Source organism: Arachis hypogaea, chromosome 13 (assembly GCF_003086295.3).
Source record: "Arachis hypogaea cultivar Tifrunner chromosome 13, arahy.Tifrunner.gnm2.J5K5, whole genome shotgun sequence".
Lineage (NCBI taxonomy): Eukaryota > Viridiplantae > Streptophyta > Magnoliopsida > Fabales > Fabaceae > Arachis > Arachis hypogaea.
Genome location: NC_092048.1, coordinates 8,147,014 through 8,170,893, shown reverse-complemented (window position 1 = coordinate 8,170,893; position 23,880 = coordinate 8,147,014). Strand labels below are relative to the sequence as shown.

General features: G+C 31.6%; 3 protein-coding genes and 1 pseudogene across 3 annotated transcripts; 2 read left to right on the top strand and 2 right to left on the bottom strand.

The window, feature by feature from the left end:
• The first annotated feature begins 8,185 nt into the window (after positions 1-8,185).
• Positions 8,186-11,212, top strand: LOC112736948 (polyprenal reductase 2-like; annotated as a pseudogene).
• A 29-nt stretch (positions 11,213-11,241) lies between these two features.
• On the bottom strand, positions 11,242-13,786 carry LOC112736949 (NADP-dependent D-sorbitol-6-phosphate dehydrogenase). The gene is made up of 6 exons (XM_025786639.3): positions 13,579-13,786; positions 13,203-13,297; positions 12,974-13,091; positions 12,285-12,417; positions 11,949-12,168; positions 11,242-11,715 (listed from the first exon to the last, which is right to left on the bottom strand). Exons 1-6 carry the CDS (start codon positions 13,709-13,711, stop codon positions 11,485-11,487), a joined length of 930 nt encoding a protein of 309 aa, XP_025642424.1. The 5' UTR covers positions 13,712-13,786; the 3' UTR covers positions 11,242-11,484.
• A 546-nt stretch (positions 13,787-14,332) lies between these two features.
• Positions 14,333-19,861, bottom strand: LOC112736950 (NADP-dependent D-sorbitol-6-phosphate dehydrogenase-like). Its single transcript, XM_025786640.3, has 6 exons — positions 19,631-19,861; positions 16,282-16,376; positions 16,071-16,188; positions 15,379-15,511; positions 15,056-15,275; positions 14,333-14,807 (listed from the first exon to the last, which is right to left on the bottom strand). Exons 1-6 carry the CDS (start codon positions 19,761-19,763, stop codon positions 14,577-14,579), a joined length of 930 nt encoding a protein of 309 aa, XP_025642425.1. The 5' UTR covers positions 19,764-19,861; the 3' UTR covers positions 14,333-14,576.
• Positions 19,833-22,036, top strand: LOC112736951 (V-type proton ATPase 16 kDa proteolipid subunit). The gene is made up of 3 exons (XM_025786641.3): positions 19,833-20,226; positions 20,711-20,996; positions 21,593-22,036. The coding sequence occupies exons 1-3, from the start codon at positions 20,151-20,153 to the stop codon at positions 21,723-21,725; spliced, it is 495 nt and encodes a 164-aa protein (XP_025642426.1). The 5' UTR covers positions 19,833-20,150; the 3' UTR covers positions 21,726-22,036.
• The last annotated feature ends 1,844 nt before the right edge of the window (positions 22,037-23,880 follow it).

Here is a 23,880-nt window from a genome sequence, read left to right as displayed (position 1 = left end):
ATCTCTAAGTTCCAATACTCTCTAAACCTGCTAAAACCCTTTGCTAACTTAGGCATCGGAGTGTCTTTGCAGGTACCACCCCATTCTTTCACAAACACAAGTCGAACGGTAACCCCAAACGCAAATCAAGTCGAAAATCCTCTCCTCCAGACATACCAACTTTATCAATCCAGCCTATTAATCTCCGGTTACCCACTCCTTCCTCGGTCCTTTCGTGGATAAATAATGTACAAGCTTAGCCATAGAAGGTCAAACCAATATTTGTCGGCACCAAATCTTCAATCACGAAACTCTAAACTTAGGGTGCGTTTTTATAATATTTTATTACAAAGAATTGCTATATGATAATGTTCTTTCGGAAAATGCAGAAAACAACAAGGATATATATCATTGTCATGTTGACTTCATTCATTCATTACATTTATAGTATATCACACGATTCACAAATTAAAAGCCACGTTCAAGAAAGTGAAATGTGAAACAAGTTTTGTGAAAAATTAATTTTACAATTGGTGATGTAAGTTTAAATTAAAATTTTAAAATATTTATTATTAAATTTCATAAAAAATTAATAATAAATTTGATATTCAAATGCTATTATATAAGAATATATACTAAAGAGTGTTTATTTATAAATCAAAGATAGAATCTAATTATAATTATAAAATCAACTTAATATCAATATAAATTGTAAACAAAAATTCAATATGAGATAGATCTAAATACTATATAATGTACAATATTCAAAATATATATATTCTAATATTTTTCTTTGAATCCTAACAGCAACTTAAATTTATAACTTATTAAAAAAATAATGAAATAAGAAAATTATAAGAACTTAAAATGCAGATAAAATTACAAAAAGTACAAATAATTAAAACTATAAAATGTCAAAAACTCAGGATGTAGACAGACTTAGAGGTAGCGTTTGTTTTGAGGTACTGAGACAGAGACTGAGAGACTGAGATTCAGTATCGTGTTTGTTAGTTTAGAGACTGATACTAAAATTTCTATCTCTGTCTCTAAAATTTCAGTATTTCAGTACCTTCAAAAAGTAGGGACACAGGGGACTGAAATTTTTAGAGATAGAGATTGAAACTTTAATAACATTTTATACCTAAAATACTTTCATTTCAATTAATTAATTCCAATTTTACCCTTTGTGCAAATTAAATTAGAGTTTCATTTTTGTTTCAATTCCTGTATCCCATTTCGTACCAAACAGAATACTGAGATTTATTTCAATCCCTGTCTCTTAGTCTCTGTCTCTCAGTCTCAGTCTTTCTGTTTCTGTCTCTCTACCAAACGCTATCAGAAAGAACAAATAAAACTGCTGAAATTCGAGATTGAACGAAATATAGATAGAACTAGAAAAATGTGATGAATTTGGTATTGTTGGTGACAAATCAAGTATCAACAAAATAATAGACTTAAGATAGAACAAATAATAAAATATCAACAAATTATTCTATCAGAATGACAGAAAATCAACATAAAGAAAATAATTTAATGTGCATAATCAATATAAAAAGAATTTTATAAAAGAATGTTCGATTATAAACTTAAAATGGCTAATATTATATGAGAGGTTGATATACACTATATAGTTACATTTCAACATTATAGGAACACAAGAATCGGCTATGTATGATCTGATATCGATTAGACAAACTTTTTATTGGAAAAGAAAAAAAAATATATTAATATAAGTTAGGGATATATAGTGGACCCTAGGGTTACCATAAATCGTGGCATATTGAAGGGTGCTGATTTGCAATCCCTCACGATAATATTATATCTTTGCGCGATTTGTTGCATGGTCCTTCAATTCATTCAATCTTTGAAATTATCAGCTTAACTTATACTGTATGGTCCACAGAAAAATTCTTGTATACATAAAAAAGAAAAAAGGAAGAATTTTATTTTCAATAAAGTGAAATACAAAGACTTATTAAAAACGTATTGGCATCACATAATAATTATTATTACGAAAAGGGAGAATAATATTTTTTCTTTGCGTGATGCTAATTATAATTATAATTTTGCTTTGGGACGTGACACATAGGCTCCACAGTTTTGACTTGTATATTACTTTCCCTAGCACTATGGGGCTTGGTTTCTGAATAATTCTAACAATAATAACCGTGCATCAACTACTAAAACGATCGTGATGGACTGATGGCTCGAGAAATGAAAAAAGAATTAAAAATTATAAAATGGATTCTTATCCACTTTATCAAATCAAAAGAAGAGCCAAGCTTGGGCCACGCAATTATAGCCTTCACCATCCATGTTCTTCTGAAAACGAGATCCTACTTTGCTTCTTAAATCTGCTCTGATCTATCCATTGTTAGAATCTCAAGTAGTGCAGCATAGAGTGAAAGGTTTTCATATTTTGAATAATCAATGGATTAATAGGTAAAATTTACTTTTATTTATTTATTAAATATTTGTAATAGAATAAAATATCATTTTTATCCCAAACGTTTGAGGTAAGACATATGTGCGTCGTCTTTAACGTTTAAATTGTTTTATTTGTATTCCTAACATTTGTAAAAGTGATTCAATGTTATCTTGCCGTCAATTATACATCATGAACTTTAGTTGGAGTTCTAAAAATCTTTTTTTGAAATTAGAATACAAATATTTGGAACAGAATCGACGATCTATTCCGGATAATAGCTCATTAAAAGTTGAAACTAATCTCTGCAAGATTTACATAATTCACTTTTTTAGGAATATAATTGAACCTGAACACAAATAGTGGGTACAATATTGAAATCGAACACATCCAAGTGAGACCTAATTGAGAATGAATATATCCAAGTGAGAATAATTGAAAAATATAATCTAATCTGTTAGTATAATTGACGACATGATAACTTGAATCACTTTTATAAATGTTAGAGATACAAATAGACGATATAAATGTTAGGAATATAAATAGGACTTACTCGAAATATTGGAGACAAAAACGATACTTTACTTATTTATAATAATAATACAACATCGACAATAAAATTTTATTCGACTAGATAGAAACAACTACATAAATAAACATGTAGTAAGTATTTAAGTGAATGGATGAGATGAGAATGAGACAAATAATATAACAGGTGTAATCAATGGTGAAATTCTCAACCGAAAAAGTGGAGATGATACTTGTAAAAATACTCCAACACTTAAGTCAAAAGAATTAGAGAGATGTAAAAATTAGGATTAAGTGTATTATATTTAAGAGAATCGTGAAGTCTCGATTATGTAGTACGAGATGTGGTGTATTGAAAAAATGTAACACCATTTATGGTGATCAAATTTTTCCATATTTGGTGAGATCTTGTTCTCATTGAAGGTGTTCCTTCTCCTTGTGAGTCTTAACTCGTGTGAGCGTGCAAAGCTGTGTAAAATGGGGGGTTGCCTATAGCAATAAAAAAAATTATTGTATCTATTATGAAGTTAAATTCTAAAAGGGTCTCTATAATTCACAAATTGTATCGATTTAGTTCTCGACTTACTAATTACACTTTTTACGTCCTCAACATTGTAAAAAATGTATTAATTGCTCCCTCACCCTATTTCCAGTTATTTAACTTTACTACCGGCGGTGACATGACAAATGAGTGCCACAATGTACATCATAAAACAATGCCGCACAGATTTTGGCGCTAGAACGTTCCTGGAACTACGTCGTTTGACAAATTTAGTGAGTTAAAAGTTTGAAACCCCAAAGTTTGTGATCTTCTTCTTCTTCTGAAGTTAAACACTCAGCGATATGAAATCCTCTATAAATGTTGTCTAGCGTTTGAATGGTGAAATTATTTGGCGGGATGGAGTTCGCTCTCACTTCGAGCTTCGTGTACTCTGAGGGAAGGAGAAAGGGTTCTTCGCGAAACCGAGTTGTATGGAGGTAAGGATGTAGTGGATAAATTTTTTTTTATGCTTTTTTTTTCTACATCATCAGTCCAGAAAAAAAAATCCACACCATGTTTTACCCCTAGTCTGCATGAAGTAGGGTTAGGAGTTATGAACATATAAGCACTTAACAACCATTTTTAAGCAAACATTCACACTGTAATTGGGACAACCGAAAAATGACTTATTTGGGTCAGTATCTATTCCAAACTACCGAAGCACGGGGCGGCAGCTACACCCACAATGCTCTAGCACTCGCAAACCTCTACTCCGACTTGGAGTTCTCAATGTTGATCGTATAGAGCTTCCTTGACCGTGACTCGCACTTTCAATCATAATTCTACTTTTAGTTTTAAACAAAAACAACAAAGAAGACGAGGAATAAGAATTTTGGTGAACAAAGAGAACATTGGTGAACAAAGAGAAGAAAAAGAAAAACGATAGAGAAATGTGGCTAAAATTAGGGTTAAAAATAGGTAGAGGGACCACATTGAGTCAAATATTTTTAATTGCCAGCTTAGCTATTTGTTACATACTTCGGCATGGCATGTCATTACCGGCAGTAAGGTTAAATAGTCAGAAATAAGGTGAAGGACCAACTAAGTATATTTTTTACAATGTCAAAGACGTAAACATACAATCGATAAATTACGGACTAAATTAGTGCAATTTATAAGTTTCAGAAATCACTTTAAAGTTTAACTCATCTATTATGAATCATAATATCGTTTATACATAAAATTTTGTTTAATTATATTGTGTATAAATCGTCTTGTGTTATTTACAATCTTTCTTTACTTATCTATCATCATTCATTTTATCTATCTTCTTACCAAATCTACTGATGGAATAAGAGTGTATAATATTTTTTAATAATAGATGAGATTTATATAATACCTATAATAATAATAAATATAAAATTAGTAAAAATGATATATATATATATATACAAAGTTGGAATTAGGTAATGTCAATTTTTGTTTTAGGATATTGTAATTCTATATTTTCTTGTAAGCGGCATAAATTGAACCTATTTTTTTGGGTCTTGGAGTGCAATAAGCCCAAAGACCAAAAATATATAAACAAAAATAGAGAACACACAGCCTGCATCTAATAACCAGTCAAGAACACAAGTGAGTTATGAGTCCATGACCCCAAAAAAAAAAAAACACAAATCTGTATAATTACGAATATAACATCCAGTTGGCTTCCTACCATATGTACCCAAGACTTGTATATAAAGGTCCTTACTCCTAGGGTTGGACATTTTAAATCTAAAATATAGTTAACCGATTAAAAAATTATAACTATTATCACGGTGTGTTGGTGGATTTGGAAATGACGCAATCAAACAATTTTTTTCTCCTAGAAAAAGACCATCAAATCCAGTAAAATTTATTGAAGATTATATAAAGGGTATAGATGAAGATTTTTTTCTTTTAAAAAGGGTGATGAATTCTACAAACAACAGAAGGAAAGAACACATTAGTTGGACGCCGCCTCCTTCAGGATGGATTAAGATAAACTCAGTTGGGAATCCCGGAAAAACTGGGTGCGGAGGGTTGTGTAGAGATGAATTTGGAAGGTGGGTTGCTGGTTTTTTAATAAACATACGTACGTGTTCAGCTTTTTAGGAGGAGGTCTGGGGAGCGTTTCAAGGACTAAGGACAGCCTGGGATCTGAGATTTCGAAAGGTCATCTTAGAAGTAGATTCAAAAGCTTTGGAGGAAATTTTGAGGAAGGGAAAAAGAAATGAACAGCATCCAATTTTTTGGTGAGAAGCTTAATAAAATTGATAAAAAATAAGTGGCAGATTAGATGTGCACACACATATAAGGAAGGAAATAGAGTTACTGACTGAATGTTTAAAAAGAGTCTTAGAACCGGTTTGGATTACTACTCTGTTAAAGAGAGTTAGCTCAGATCATTGCTGATGATAGCAGTAAGCCTCAAAGCGGTTCCTGAAATTGTCCTCAAGTCTCATAGTAGTCTCTGAACTTAATAGTTACTCATATTCATTTCTGAAGTTGCACTCCGGGACTCAGATTCGTCCTTCCGGCACATTCCGTTCATCTGGCACTATCGAAAAGCTGATCTGGACTCTTTCGTAACACGCTGGCAAGGTAACGGCTAGCTGACGTGGATTAGTAAATTTTTATGGTACAATTTGGTCCCTAAATCAAAATTAAAAATTTTAATTCCCAAATTTAATTATTATTCTCTTATCTGTAGTAGTAACCCCTCTCTTTTCTTCTCTTCTCTTCTCTTCTCCATATGGATGTGAAAAAACTACAAATTACAATTTTATTGAAAGCTAAATATATTTTGTTAATTAAAAGTCACATACTATGTCTTTGTATTTAATATTTTATGCACTCATTTAACTCTAGTTTAATTAAAATGTTTTACAAAATTCAATTTTATATTTTTATATGATTTTACAAAAATCTATCTCTTGTATTTACGGAATTAAAAAGATACATCATTATTATTATATATTATATTACATTTCCTTTCGAATCTTGTTCCAAAATAAACATGCATCATCCTAATTTAACTGTCATTCACATAGTATTAATATAAAGTGTTATATTATGACATTTCAAATCGTATGACATCTCCATTAAAATGACGTGTCTAAGATTTTATTATAATTAAATAGGTATTTTAAATTAATTAAGGGTAATATTAGAGAAATAAAAAAAAAATAGTAAAAAGTTACCTAATTTAATATTTATTATTTTAGTCTCTAATTAATAAAAAACTAATTAAACAAAATAAATATAATTAACTAATTTAAGACACTAATTTGATCATATTAAAATATTAATCATATCATCTTTTTGTTTGCAAAGGTCATGCTGACATTTTAACATTTTATATTAGCATTAGAGATGAGTTGAGATTCATAATTTATGAATGTAAGAATCAATTTAATCCATTTTAAAAGTCAACAAATTTTTATGAACATTTACAATTTTAGAAACTAAACTTTGCATTATTTCTTTAATTATATATATCACATAACTTTTTTTATTTTATAATCTCACCATCTTTCTGACAGAAAAAAGGGATAAAAGCGGTTAAACTTATTCAAATAATAGTTGTTAAAAAGACTCTAGTTGTTATTATTGTTATAAGATACTTCAACTAAAAATAAACAAAAAGAAAAATTTTGCGAATTTGGGATATGAAAATCTATGCCTATAGAGAAAAAAGGGATTACTGTAGAGAAGAGAATGATGATTAAATTTGGGGATTAAAATTTTTAATTTTGATTTAGGAACCAAATTGCACCATAAAAAGTTTACTAATCCACGTCAACTAGCCATTACCTTGCCAACGTGTCACGGAGGAGTCTAGATCAGCCTTCCGGTGGTGCCAGGTGGACGGAATGTGCCGGAAGAACGAATCTGAGTCCCGGAGTGCAACTTTAGAGACGAATATGAGTAACTTTTAAATTCAGGGACTACTATGAGATTCGAGTGCAATTTCAGAAACCACTTTAAGGCTTATCTCATAGCAGAGGGGTTATCTTACCCTGTCAAGTTGTTGTCTAGTTTGTTTTTCTTGAGTCCTCAATCCCGTTTTTTATACCAAAAAAAAATTATAACTATATTTTGAATGAATTTAATTTTAATGTATTGTTAATGTAAAATTATTTTATACGTGCATTTAATTACATAATGTTACATTAACAAAAATAACTATTTTTTATATTAACTGTGTAAATAATTATCAAAGAAAATGATTATAATGGTACAATTGTATAAAACGTTTTACACTATTAATGCATTAAAATCAAACTCTATTCTAAATATTTAATTTTTTAAAATAATTTTAGAAACATAACCATATTTATTTGAATTTTAGTTAACAAAACCAAATTCTAAAATCAGTTAACTAAAACAAAAACTAAATATGTAAATCTATAAAATAATATCGTATAAGAAGTATTAAAATCACACCTATTAATTCTATAATACCCATAATATAATTAGACTTTTAATTCATCAATAAAATAATATTATATAAATTAAAAATAATTTTTGAAAGTGTTAAAATTTAGTTTTTAAATTAAAATTGACTTTGTATAAAATTAGTTTTTTTAAACCAATTTTTAAAAGAAAAATGAGTTTTAAAATAAATCAATTTAAAAAAAATAACAAATTTTTGTATAAAAAACCAATTTGTAACCGAAATTTACATACAAAAATCGATTTTTATTTTTAAAACTGATTTAATAATTTTATAATCAATTACAATTAATAACCAATTTTATCATTTTAAATCGATTAAACTTTTTGGCACGCACCTAAGTTGGGAGCGCAGCAGAATTAGGGAACCTAGAATCAAATTGGAGCATGCTACGAGCATTAGAAATTGTGCGTATTATCCACAATGAAAGCAAGAATGATTAGCATGAGCACATATAAGCCGAGTTGAAGACTTTCTGCGATGCTTCATTGAGCATATAGCCAGATCGGTTGTGATCTGAGGCTGAGGTCTTCGCTGCGTGGTGACAAGCTGTAAGGGAAGACCTTCCAAGACGGGAACGATGAGATGCCGAGCACTGCGTCCATTGATTCAACGGTAAATGCAACTTTAAAATCCGGGTCAGGTTGGGGCTTGGAGTTTCTGTTTTTGGGTCTGGACTAAGTTATTTGTCCGAGTCCCTGACCAAAAAAAAAAGTTGCTAGTTCGGTAGTTCCCACCGCTTACTCCTCGTATCTTCTTTAACCTGTACTTTACGCTTTCACTTTATGTAATCCTCCAAATATTTCAAACCGTCACCTACTTAGTACTCACAAAAATAACTATGTTTCTTTGTTGAAGGTTCCATAATCATCATCATCTTATAGTGATGGAGTTGGAAATGCATACGGTCCTTACCCAATTGCTGAGACTAGCATGGATCGCTGGTACACTTCCCATTCTCATCGCTTCAATCCCAATTCCCAAACTTAATTTCTTCCATACCATATTGTTGGGTTTTGTTAGAAGGAGAAAAATCATGCACTCATCTTCCCAGGTAAATATATCACTTTCCTTCCCCTATATACCCTTTTCATTTTTATAACTTTTATTATTGCCATTGTATAATCTTTTTGCCTTTTACTGAAATGGATTTGAATATATGATCCATCGAATAATGGGGTGCTTGAAAGTTTGAAACTTTGTAATATATTTGATTTGACTTTGCAGAAATTCACGCTCCCTCCGAGATTCTTCTTGCACTTCTATATTGTTGCATCAATATGGACAACGTTCTTGCTTGTTACAACTTGGTGTTATGCATACACAATGGTGCCACCGGTTAGGGAATCATCTGCATACTCTACCATTACAAGCTACTTGATCGGAGGCTCAGCTCTGAGAACTGGTTCAACTACAATGCTTCAGAGGCATGCTGTTTGGCAAGCTGTTTTTCTTCTTTTGTTAATGGAAGCTCAAGTGTTGAGACGCCTATTTGAAATCATATATGTATTTAAATATAGCCCCTCTGTCCGCATGCACATTCTTGGTTATCTCACTGGAATGTTGTAAGTTTATTTCATAATATTTCTAATTTACCTCCCTTGAACTCCCTTTCTCTTTTTTATTAGAATAATTTTGACTATTATATATTCCTAATGTGGTGATGTGTGTGTGAAAGGCCTATTTGCTTGTTATTAATCTGAAATCATAGTGCATTACTCTGATAATCTTTGTTCTTATTGAATTACTTTGATCTGATTTCTTTTCTACAGGCTACGAAATACATTTATTTATGACAGATATTGTCAATTTAATACATAAGATTCAATTGTTGTTCTGCTGCTATGCGTTTGCTATATCATAGTGTATAAATTGTCTTAAACTTTTTGGGGATGGGTCTAGCAATGTTCTAATTGACAAAAAGCTTTGTAGTTTACTAGTTTATGAATGAGACAACATGGAATTCAGATTTATGCTCCATGGAGACAATTTTTGAAAGATTTGGACTGGAAACCTTGTGCACTGAACTAAAAGAAAAACCAAAACAGAAGAGAAAGTCTAAGAGAAGTATGGGAAAAGCAAGCAGAACCCTGCAGTTGTGAATGGCTAATTCCATATATATGTAACTACTCATAGGTAGATTTAAAGTGCTGCACGTTGATTTGAAATCTTAATCTAGTTTCAGGGATGAAGAGCATTATAATCTGTTTCTTAGATGAATAATGAATTCTGTATTTACTTTTACTATGCTTGTTATTTATCACTCACTGGTTGGACACAAGCAAACACTAATATGGGAATGATTGGTTTGTTTGTTTTACGAAGCTAGCTTCTACCTAGCAGCACCATTGTCGCTGTGTGCTGATTGCGCCTTAGATGTGTTTTACTTCCTAGTAAATCTAGTCACCAAGTTCATCGTCGTAGGCAAGGATCACATGCCACCAATGGAGGTAGAACTTTGGCAAGTTGTAAATCCTCTCGTCAGGCTTGGATGGAGGCATTGGATCGGCGCGGCTGTTTTTTTTTTTTTTTTTTTTTTTTGGGTTGGATTCATCAACAAAGATGCCATAAGATTCTTGTATGTAGCATCCACTTGAAACTTTTGACATTGAAATCTTACAATCTTTCAATTTTTTGTCATGTCTTTGTCTGAACTTAATAACTTTGTTAGGGTTCGCTTCGAGATTCAAGACAAGCAGAGGAATATGCAATTCCTCACGGTGATTGGTTTGAAATTGTTTCCTCTCCACATTATCTCTCTGAAATGGTAACACTCCTCCCTCCCACCCTCCTTTCTCTCCCATATCTGTTTTTCTTATGCTATTATGTGACCCATGTTGTTGAATATGGCTAATGTTTGACAATAATAAAGATTATATACGGCAGTTTTGTGGTTGCCACTGGAGGATCCGATCTAACCATATGGCTACTACTTGTTTTTGTGGTAATATATAAATTGTAGATTAGCAAGATTTTCTAATTGTTGAAGGGGGAAAAATGTTTAGTTGATTGTTTTTCTTTGCCATGTTTCTTTCACTTGGTTCAGCTGGCAAATCTATCATTTGCAGCAGTGAAAACACATAGGTGGTATCATCAGAAATTTGAAGATTATCCAAGTAGTCGGTTTGCTGTTATACCATATATTCTCTGAGATAATGAGACAAATAGACAATGCTTTTCATGTTAGGTTAATTCTCATAGATGTGCCTGTTCGTATGAACTTATTTAGTTTATAGAAAAAGGCTTGTATTTAATATACTGGGATTTCTGCACGCGAAATTCATTTATAAATTTTTTTCAAAGATAACATTTCCAGAAAGGTGTAAAGTAAACAAATGGATAAACAAGTTGAGCAACTAAAATTTTCTGGATTCTTATTTAGGGCACCTATTGCCTCGGATGATTTTTTAGTCATCACCAAGCATAGTTCAGATAAGCAAATCTAATGGCGCTTAAAAAGATTGGCTTTCACAAAGTTTAATGATAATTCAAATCTAAAAAGATTCAAGAACCGTGATGTATTTGCATATTTTAAAGATCATACATGCCAACAGAAAAGAAAAAAAGATCCTAAAAAAGGGAACCGTAGACTCAAGCAAAAAGATCGATTCCCCAAAACCTGGCTGGTTGGTTAGTTCTATATTTCTTGTCCATACTTCCGATGAGCTCCATGTCCTCTTTAGATAGCTCAAAATCAAACACCTGGAAATTCTCTTTCAATCTTTCCAATTTCGATGATTTAGGAATGACAACAGTGTTCCTTTGAATGCCCCAACGAAGAGCAATTTGTGCAGTAGTCTTTTTGTATTTTTCAGCCAGACCCTGAAAGTCACACAAGTTAATTCGTTAATTCAGTATCCAAAAATCCTTTCAACTATAATAACAAAACAACTAATTCTTGTCTCATAAGGTGAGTTTTGCTAAATAGATTAAACAATGCTTTCATGTCCTATTGTAAATAAATCGGTCAAGTTTGCTTCTTAGAGATCCAACGAGTGGTTTTGAATAAATGATGCCAGGCTTTTGGTGTTTGGAAACTAGAATTGATAACTTACCTTTAGAACTTGGTCATCTAAACATGAAACTGTACCAAACCATTCTGTATTAGCGGCAGCACCTCCAAGAGGAGTATGGGCTGTGACACAAACCCCGTGCTTCTGGCAAAACTTGACGAGTGACTCACGCTGGAAGTATGGGTGGGTTTCAATCTGATTCACAGCAGGCTTTATCTTGGAATATGCTAAACAATCTCTAGTTAAGAAGATATCATAGTTGCTGCAAGAAAAACTCTTCATCATGTTCTATTTTGCATGAATAGAATGATCAATTTCTCAAGTAAATTGCTAGTAGAAATATCAAAAAATTAACCAGGCAACCAACAACAGTGAAACCTGATTCCAATGCTACGAACCAAGCCCATCGAAACAAGATCTTCCATAGCACGCCAGGTAGTTTCCAGGGATATAGTGGTATCTATGTCCAACACCCCATCCTCACCCAAAGCACTATCAGTTGTACCAACACCTGCATGCATGTTAAATAGCACACACATGAGTGAGATGGCACAAATATGCTTGCATTTGCTTCTTACAATCCCAAACAACATAATCTGAATGAATATATTATTAGAGTTGTAAATAGCTATTAAGTTAATTAATCACGTGTAGAGTGATGTTCAGTTAGTTAGGAAATTAGTTTTCATTTTTCTGTTTCTACTGACTCAGCACCATTCGGTTACTGAGGGTGTTGCTTCATGAGTTCATGTACATGTGTATATACTGCACTCTGCAGCTGAATAACACTGATTCCATTCTTCATTTCACACTTCTAATATACATTTATAGAGACATACCAGATAAACCACTTCCTTATCAGATAAGTTTGCCCGTCGCCATTAAAATAAATAAAGTAAAAAAAAAGAGACATACAACCCTCCCATACAAGCAATGGATTTTATTACCTTTTCCTGAATGGTGTGGGAAAAATTTGTAATTTCAAATTAACAGGGATGAGTTTAGGGAGTCCACTCTAACTATTTATAGGCCAAAAGAAGGGGGATAAATACAAAAAACTGGTATACCAGTGTGCCTTGTAGCAACAGGGAAGTGAACCAGATATAAATCCAGATAATCCAATTGAAGCTTCTTGAGACTGTCCTTGCAGGCCTCGATAACATGTCCATGATCAGAATTCCAAAGCTGAAGTCAAATTGAATTCCCAAGGGAAATACAGTCACTATGCAATTCTCAGAAACCACCATTACTAGTGAAAAAAAAGGCATATTGATTTGTTGAGAAGGTGAAAGTGACCTTGGTGGTAATGAAAAGGTCCTCCCTCTTAACAAGACCACTAGTGAAGGCCTCTTTAAGCGCCACTCCAACTTCTGCTTCGTTCTTGTAATCAGCTGCAAATCCATTGCATTCAAATCTAGTCAACAATCATATACCTACTTATCCTCATCACATCAAAAGGTTAAAAAAAAAATAGCAAACTCATCAACAAAAATTACCCAAACACTCCAAATTAGCAAAGATAGTAAGTTTTGACTCTTCAATCAACCCAAAGCTAAACTTCCTGATTCGTAACTTAAAATATCCATAAGAGAATAAAAACCCTAAAATATTGATGATGACAATATTCAATAAATTGGGAAAAGAATAGTAATTGAAAAAAAAAAAAAAATACCAGCACAATCAAAGTGGCGATAACCAATTTTGATAGAATTAAGGATGAGATCCTTGACTTGTTGAGATTCCATGCGCCACACACCAAGTCCAATGATAGGCATCTTGAAGCCGCTGTTGAGTGTTATCGCCATTTTCTTCTTTGCTTCAAGCTTCACAACACCTCTATGCTCAGTTCAGCTTCCCTGAGTGACAGAATGCCCCCAACCTCGCTATCTTTTCCTTTTATTTGATTTTGGGCCACCACGTTCTTAACATGCCAAGCCCATTAAGCAAGCAAACAGGCCCATTACAGGACCATTAAAGGCCCAATGTTGTGAATAATTGACGTGTAATAATGAACTAATTATAACGTTGTTACACTTTATATGCTCTTAAATTATTATTATTATTATTATTATTATTATTATTATTATTATTATTATTAATAATAATAATTTATTTTTATTTATTTTTAATTATGATCAAAGTGTGTTCAAATTAAAGATCCTCAAACCATACTTAAAGGTTGGGTATTGGAGGGTTATGCTTGATAATGCTAAAATAAATGTACAAGTGTTTGGTGAGGCAAAATAAATTTTGGCCAATACGAATCACTCCATTAACAACAATAGTCGTATTCATCACCAACCCTAACTTGTTTTGTTTATAGGAAAAGGCTAGTATTTAATATTACTAGGATTTCTAATCACAAAATTCATTTATAAAAATTTTTCAGAGATAACATTCTCATAAAGAACGAGAAAAGGAAAGGGTGAAAATAAACTTATGAATATACAAGTTAATCAACTAAAATATTCCGGATTCTTATTTAGGGCATCTATTGTCTCATATTATTTTTCAATCATCACCAAGCATAGTTCAGATAGGCAAATCTAATGAGGCTTAAAAAGATTGGTTCTCACTAGAGCTGAATGATAATTCAAATCTCAAGGTTCAAGAACCATGATGTATTTGCATATTTTAAAAGATCATACATAATACAGGAGAAACCGCAGCTCAACCATAAATATCGATGCCCCAAAACTTGGCTGGTTGGTTAGTTCTATATTTCTTGTCCATATTTCCTATGAGCTCCATGTCCTCTTTAGATAGCTCAAAATCGAACACCTGAAAATTCTCTTTCAATCTTTCCCATTTTGATGATTTAGGAATGACGACAGTTTTTCTTTGGATCCCCCATCGAAGAGCAATTTGTGCAGCAGTCTTTTTGTATTTTCCAGCCAGGCCCTGAAAGTTCCAAAGTTAATTCATTAATTCCGTATCCAAAATGCTTTCAACTATAACAACAACTAAGTTTGGTTTCATTAGGCAAGTTTTACTATATAGACTAACAAAATGTTATGTGTACATTAAAATTAATTATTAAAATTAACCATTTTATATTAATACCTTTGATGATTGATTTTTATTTAGATTAAACAACGATTTAATGCGTAGCTTTTAGTGTTTGGAAACTAGAAAATTGATTAACTTACCTTTAGAAGTTGGTCATCTAAACATGAAACTGTACCAAACAATTCAGTATTGGCCGCAGCACCTCCAAGAGGAGTATGAGCTGTGACACAAACCCCATGCTTCTGGCAAAACTTGACGAGCGAATCTCGCTGGAAGTATGGGTGGGTTTCAATTTGATTCACAGCAGGCTTTATCTTGGAATATGCTAAACAATCTCTTACCATAATCACACCATAGTTGCTGTAAGAAAAACTCTCTATCACATTCTATTTTGCTAGAATTTGTCCAAGAATTAATCAGCAAACAAAGCAACCAACAACAGTGAAGATTGTAATAATTGTACCTGATTCCAATGCTACGAACCAAGCCCATTGAAACAAGATCTTCCATGGCACGCCATGTAGTTTCTAGGGATATAGTGGTATCTATGTCCAACACCCCATCCTCACCCAAAACACTTGCAGTTTTACCAATAGCTGCATGCATGTTCAATATCACGTTAGTAACGCTGGAAACTCACGTGTAATTGTCTTTATGTAAAATTGTTAATTGAAATTATTAAATAACAACGTAGTCAAATATATTAAATCATTTAACGATTCTTAATTAACAATTTCAACAATTGCATTGGCTTTTTACAATCTCAAAACAACATTATTATCTGCATGGATACATTTATAGAAAAAAAATGGACACACACTCAGCCCATACATGCATGGATTTTATTACGTTTTCATAATGGTGTGGGGCAAATTAGTAATTTCAAATTAATGGGCAGATGACTTTGTCCTCTGTGTTGTTTATCAAGGCAAAATTGAGAGTCAATTCTAACTACAAAAACATTTAACAATAAAAATTCATCAAAAATAATTAAAATTGGTCTTATTTAATATTTATTAATTATTATTAAAATTAATAAATATTTAATAAGACAAATTTAATTTATTTTATTTTTTATTTTTTTAACATTATCACTTTAATTATATATAGAAAGAAAAAAAAAAGGAATAAATATAAAAAAAAAAAAATTTATACCAGTGTGCCTTGTAGGAACAGGGAAGTGAACTAGATATAAATCCAGATAATCCAATTGAAGTTTTCTGAGACTATCCTTGCAGGCCTCAACAACGTGTCCATGATCAGAATTCCAAAGCTGAAATCAAATTGAATTCCCAAGGGCAATACGGTCACTATACAATAAACAAAAAATATTGATTTGTTGAGAGGGTGAAACTGTGAAAGTGACCTTAGTGGTAATGAAAAGGTCCTCCCTTTTAACAAGACCACTATTGAAGGCCTCTTTAAGCGCCTCTCCAACCTCTTCTTCATTCTTATATTTAGCTGCAAATCCATTGCATTCAAATGTAGTAAACAATCACATCACATTAGAGAGTTAAAAAAAAAAACAAGCAAACTCATCGACAAAAATTACACAAGCACTACTCCAAATTAGCGAAGATAGTGAGCTTTAATTTTTCATTTAGCCCAAAACGCCAAAACTAAACTTCCTTATTCATCATTTTAAGAATAAAGTATACTTTTTTAATGTTAAAATTAATGAGTTTTAAACAATATTTAATTTTATTTTTAACATTTTTTATTTATATCAATTTTTTTTTGTAGACGTTAATTATACTTAAAGTATTAGGGACAAAATTAAACATGTACTAAGTAATTTTGGCACTAATAAAAAATATTAAGAATAAAGTTAAATAAATTAAAAATATTAAATATAAAAAGTACATTTTATTCTAATTTAAAATGAGTAAATAGTCAAATTAGTTACTAAAAGATTATTCGTTTTTAAATTGGTTTTCGAAAATTTTTTAAAATATAATTCGTCCTTCAAAGATTTTAAGTTAGTCATGTTAGTTTCACCATCTTTCGTTGTTAACGACATCAGAATTTGTTAATACACCACAACACACATTTGGTAAGCTTAATTGGTGGCTAATATGATAAGTTTATGAAATTAGATCAAATCAATTCTAAATTAAGGGATTCTAAAACTTCAAAGTCCCCAACATTTAGATTTTGATTTGATATAATTTTAAAAATTTATCACATTAACAGTTAATCAAGATTCTTAGGTGTATGCTGTATGTAATATCAATAAATTTTAACGCTATCAACAAAGAAAGTGACGAAAGGATTAATTTAATTAACTTAAAATTTTTGAACAACAAATTTAATTAAAAATATCTTTCGAAGACTAATTTAAAAAAGAGTGATTTTTAATAGACAAATTTAACTATTTCTTCAACTTAAAATATTTATTAGAGAAGAAAAACACTAAAAGATTAATGATGACAAGATTCAATAAATTAATAATAAAATAAGGCAAAATGTTACGGTATAGATGACAAAAAGTATCTATATATGTGAATTTATTGTAGCTAATTTTACGGGTTAATAATCAAATTAGTTCCTTAAAAATAAGATATTTTTTAAATTCGTTCTTAAAATGTTTTTTCAATCAAATTGATCCTTCAAACATTACGAATTAAGCATACATATCATTTAGTTACTCTATTCACAACCAGCAACTTTTGTGATTTGTAACCATCAAATAGACATCAATGATGATTTTAATGGTGTGAGATTGGTGTGAGATTTAATCCAATGACTCACTTTTCTTTGCTGGTTATATGCTTGTTAGAATTTGAAAAAGTTGCTGCCTCCTAGACTTTTCCTTTGTCAATAATTGATGATGTAAAAGGTTAACTGATAGCATACATGACACATAACATGTTCAATTAGACGTTAACTAAATATGTTTAAAAAAATCTATCAATTTAGTCCGTGGATCATATTGGGAATAGAATTTTTGTAGTTAAAAAAATGACTAAATTAATAATTTTCATAAATATATTTGGCCAATATCTAATTAGATATATTAGGTATTATATATATTATTAATTAATATTTTACAGCATCAATTTAAAAAAAAAATTGTTAATAGAGTAACTAAAACATAAATTATTTTTAATATGGAAATAGAGATGGTGTTTTGGTTGAATATTGATATTTAAAGTGTATTACAGTATATGGAAATCATTCAACACGCCTCCACGTGTTGACTAATATGTTGCCACGTATTCAGCACGCCTCCCGCGTGTCGCCCTTTTACCTAACACCTCCATCCATGCGTATATACACTAGGTTCATCATTCCCGGCCAATACACCACCCTAAACCCCATAACCAAATTCTTGAGCCTGACTAAAAGATAAATATAATTAATTTATAATTTTAAAAAATTAATTTAATTAAAAAAATTATTTAAAAATAAAATTTAAAAATATCTTATCTTACAATAACTAATTTGATTAATCTCTAATTTTATTCATGGACACTTCTCATTGTATTTGGAAGTATTTATCAGCTTTTTCAGGAAATGTTAAGACGAGCAGTAGTTATTTATTGACACTTGTCATTGTATTTGGAACTTGGAATGGGGATGGAGGAATATCTCGTGAGTTTTCACTTAGACTGTCAATTTTTTTTCCCCTTACACTTTGTCAATTTTTTTTTTTTATGTATGCTTTTACCAATATATATTCACTATAAATTTATATTAATATAATTACATAAAAAACAAAATTTAAATAAATTCTTATTATTTTTACAAATAATTTACTTGGCTCTACGAAAAATTGTAATGTTATATGTGTATAATAAAAGTTCTTTAGTTTCATAAATACATAAAAGAATTTAATTAAACTCATTATATATGTAACTTTTCAAAATAAAAATTGAATTTTGAAAAGAAATGATATAAAGTTATATTATCGAATAATATCTTTAGTAAAAATAGTTTGTTTAAGGTGTTTTTAGTTTATATATGAAATAATTTAATTATTTATTAAATAATATAAAATTTATTTTTATTATTTTTATTTATGTTTTTTAATCAAAATAAAATAGTTCAAATCTAGATTTTTTTTTTCTCTGATCCAGCTGAACAAAAATAGGTGTCATTAAAAGACAATTTATGTCGGTGATCATATTGAATAGAAAGATAAAAGTTAAACAATTTAGAAGTGGTTAACTTATTCGTCTTCGCAAGTATTAAGAATTCGAATATTGATTTATGTATGCATCAACAAATTTTTAAATAAAATTCAGATCTACAATTAATTAACAATTATTTGTCGGTATATTTTTTGTAAAAGCTGATAAAAACTGATAATCTTAATAACAAATATCATTGTGATAAACTCTTAAAAAAATGTCAGATTCACATAAAGTTAATCATTGTTTGTTAGTATATTTTTTTTAGAAGTTGACAAAAATAGTCAATCTCATCGACGAATATTAATTAATAGAACTAGCTATTGTAGATCTATATATAGATATCTTTTTCTATCTATAATACTGTATCATGAATAAAAAAATGAAAAAAATTATAATAAATTAATGATAGAGTCTTAATTTATTTTTCTAATACTTAAAAAGATAAAAAATTTAAATATATATTATTATTTTAAAAACATAAAAAATAAAGAAATATAATTTTTTTATTTAAAAATTAAGACTTAAAAAAATAATTAAGACTCTAAATTATTTTTTATTATAATAATTAAAAAAAAATACCAGCACAATCAAAGTGGCGATAACCAATTTTGATAGCATTAAGGATGAGATCCTTGACTTGTTGAGATTCCATGCGCCAAACACCAAGTCCAATGATAGGCATTGTGAAGCCACTATTGAGTGTTGTCGCCATTTTCTTCTTTACTTCAAGCTTTGCAAATCACAACACCTCTGAGCTCGGTTCAGCTCAAGCCTATATGCCTCTAAGCTCTAACTGTGAGTGACGGTGACACAGTGTCACAAGTCTCGTAATCATTCCCTTTTATTTAATTTTGCACGTGTTAAAATTGCAAAGCCTATTATGCAAACAAACAAGCCCATTACAGGCCCATTACAGGCCCAATGTTGTGAATAATTGACGTGTAATAATGAACTAATTATAAAGCAATGGATGAAATGATCCCACGTTCCTCTTCAGATCGGAGCCTGGAAGCCGTGAGTTTCTCTGTGTGATCACACCTTCATTCAGATCACAAGAACATCAGATCCGAAATCGAAAGACAAAGAGAAAGTGTAATCAATGGCTCCGTTCAGCGGCGATGAGACGGCACCGTTTTTTGGCTTCCTTGGAGCCGCAGCTGCACTTGTCTTCTCCTGTACGTTTTTTCTTCATTCCATAACAATCATTCATCGCAATTCGATCTAGATTTCTCTTTTCCTGATCTTTACATAGTTGCATCGTTTTCTGTTTCTCTTTCTCTGCAAATTTAATTTTCAATCTAGTGCTAATAAGCTAGTTGTTTGAGCTTGATTTTCGATCTCTTTGGAAAATCAATTAAATTGTTGCTGGATTCTTTTTTTCAGCTTATATGTACGATGTTTGTTGATTCATTTGTGCTTCCAATTGCTTATTGAGTAGATTTTCTTGGATTTAATGAGCTTTTGTGAATCTTAGATTTTTTTTTTTTTTTATACTTTTTCCCTTGTAATATAAGCTTTAAAATTTTATTGAATTGCTGAATTGGTTTCATTTTGGGAAAATAAATAAATAGACAAGATTTTGAGATTTTGTTGTTAGTCGTTCTTGATCTGGAGGGTTTGGTTATTAATAATTAAGAGTTTGATTTGAACTGATGGAAGGTATGGGAGCTGCCTATGGCACGGCAAAGAGTGGCGTCGGCGTGGCCTCGATGGGCGTGATGAGACCTGAGCTGGTGATGAAGTCTATTGTACCTGTTGTTATGGCTGGAGTTTTGGGTATTTATGGCCTTATTATTGCTGTTATTATCAGTACAGGAATTAACCCTAAGGCCAAATCCTATTATCTCTTTGATGGTTATGCACATCTCTCCTCTGGTCTTGCCTGTGGCCTCGCCGGGCTTTCTGCCGGCATGGCTATTGGCATTGTTGGTGATGCTGGTGTTAGGTATATTCTTTTTTCTAACTTACTGTCTCATCTATGATTACTTGTTCATTTCAAACATCATCTTAGAATGCCTTGTGTGTATTTTAATTTAGCTCTGCTTCCTGATTCCGTAGAGTTTTGCATTACGCTCAATATGTAATTGTTGGTTTTATTTTGCCATCGTCAATTCGTCAGCCATAGGATTCCATAAGCCTAACATCCGAGTATATGGCGTCTGTAATGGGCACAAACCCTTATGCTAGATGTGGTTATGAGAAACTATAAAGAAATGGAGTTGGACCCTTACTAAAAACTATAGTTTAGTTTTTGGCTTACCGGTAAGCACCTAATCAAACACTATCAATACACCTTAAGGTATCTGACCCTAGGTATGTATATTTACACTTTACGGTTTACACTTTAGACTGTTCTCTTATGAAGTCAGTGATACTATGTCCCTGGCCATCTCAACCATCGAACAGTGTATGATGCTTGATTGAACATGTGCTTTGCCATCACTAGCCTCAGTTATGTTTTCAATTTGATGTGGTGGTTGATATGTTTCCCATCAATTCCAATTAAATTTCTTCATTTGACTAATTAATCTCTGTCTGCAGAGCGAATGCACAGCAGCCAAAACTTTTCGTTGGAATGATTCTCATCCTCATCTTTGCTGAAGCTCTTGCTCTATACGGTCTCATTGTTGGTATTATCCTGTCATCTCGTGCCGGCCAATCTAGAGCTGAGTAAGAAAGGAGCTATGCCATAGAATATTCGTTGCCACCCCACATCATGTTTTAACCCTCTTATTAAGAGGGAGAGAGGGGGCAAATTTTTTTAGTCGGAGGTTAGTGATGCTCGGACAGCACTTGTAGGCTAAAAAGGAAAAACAAAGACTTTGGTGAAAGCAATTGCTCCACCTGCCGTTTGTTGGTGTTTGTTTGTATAAGTAGCTTTGCTCAATAAAGCTTCTCAAGCTTCATGTTTTTTCTTTTTTCTTTTTTTTCCCCTCCTTGTGACATTGTATTGTGCCATATAATCTTGAGTTCTAAATTTTTCAACCCTTTTGCTTCTCTTTTGGCTGCTGAAAGCGGTGCATATGAGTCATTTGGTTGCGAAGGTAACTAAGAACATTAACGGATCGTTTCGTATGAAGCGCTGCTTTCATTTCTTTTATTGTGTAGGTGTATAATCAACCTTTTCACCAAGAGAAGAACATTTTGATATTGGTGTGATAGGATTGTGCTGCCGTTTTCTCTCATCGATAGAACACTTAGTTGCAGTAAGATAGTCCCACTCCTCTATATATCATTTCTTCTGTGGATTATGCAGCATCCAAGATGGTGTACTTTCTTTTAGCTTCCAGTCTAATACCACCTGCCTAAGAAAAACTAAGAAACCTTGGCAGTACAGGACTAATCAAGTTACTGTCTGTGGCACCTTGCATAATATGATGCAGTGATGCGCCACACACCACATAAGCCGAAGTTCATGATTAAGTCCTATCTATACTCCAAACGGTTCTCATACACTTCAGCCGCCCCCCGCTAACCCGCTTTCCCCTTTCTTCTTCAAGCAACGGATGTAAGCCATGTAACGATGTAGAAAAAACATCTAAAATAAGGATATTGGTAAAATAAGAAAGTAAGGAGTTAATGTTGAATTTGTAATTTTTATCATATGTAAATTTTATTATCTTGATTTAAAAGTGATTATATATATATATATATTTTTTACTTTGACAATTTGCTCAATTTAGAGAAGTTTGACGCCATGCAAGTGATTACATCATTGTATCCTGCTTTTAATTTTTTATTTTTGTCTTGATCTTGCATCATGTTAAACGTTTCTTTTTTTTCCTAGCCCACTTAAAGAACTGAATTTCCAGACTGGAAAATGAGTTGAAACTTAATCTTCTTTCCTTTTTGGTCAACAATCTTAATCCTTTACGTTGAGCAGGACATCTGTAAGCACATTAAAGAAAGAGTGTTCGGAGTGCACATTGGGACTAGTTTACACTCCTTGACTTGTATTTGTCAATCTTATTAAATGGGCCGATCCATAGACACAGATATTTATCAAACTTGCTTTCGAGATTTTAAATCAACTCTCTGGGCTTTGAAGGGGCCAGAACAGTGACCACCCCAATTCTTCTGATGAAAGAAAGAGAGCTTCACGTCCAAAACAAAAAAAAACAAAGACAGCTTAGCCTAGATTTTTCTGATTATTGTAGAGGGGGTCTGAGATGTAATTTCCTTTAGTTTTGGGCTTTTGCCCCATTTTAGAATCAAACTTACTTTTAGTTAATTTGTATGATTTTAAACAAACTCATGGAAGGAGAGTAGTTATAGAAGTTGATTCAATAGAAGTGTATGAGTAGATAAATCTTAAGCATAATACACAACGTTTTAACTCCCTCTTAAGAGAAATTGAGGAGCTTTAAAAAAGACCTTGCGAGCTCAACTTTCAACACACTTTGAGAGAAGAAAACATGTGCGCTGATTGGCTTGCAAAAGAAAGTTTCAAAAAGCAAAATGGATTTGGCTTCATTGACAGTATGTCCGAATAAATGGAGTCTCTATACATGAATGATAGAAAAGGAATAATCATTGCAGACAGTTAGTTTTGTTTTCTCTTTGGGCCTTGGTCCGGTGGTTCACCAAAAAAAAAACAAACTCATGGAAAAGAACAAAGAAGCATATATGTGACTTATGAGACACAAATAAAAATAAACTTAAAACATAAACTGAATTTTAAAAAATATAGAAGTATATACCTTCTAGCAACCAGAATACAGAAGTATATACCTTCTAGAAACCAATGTACCAAACTGGATAAAAAAAAATGGTGGCAGATTAATTAACACGTGAAAACAATTTGATACTTCAATCTTTTTTTTTTTAAT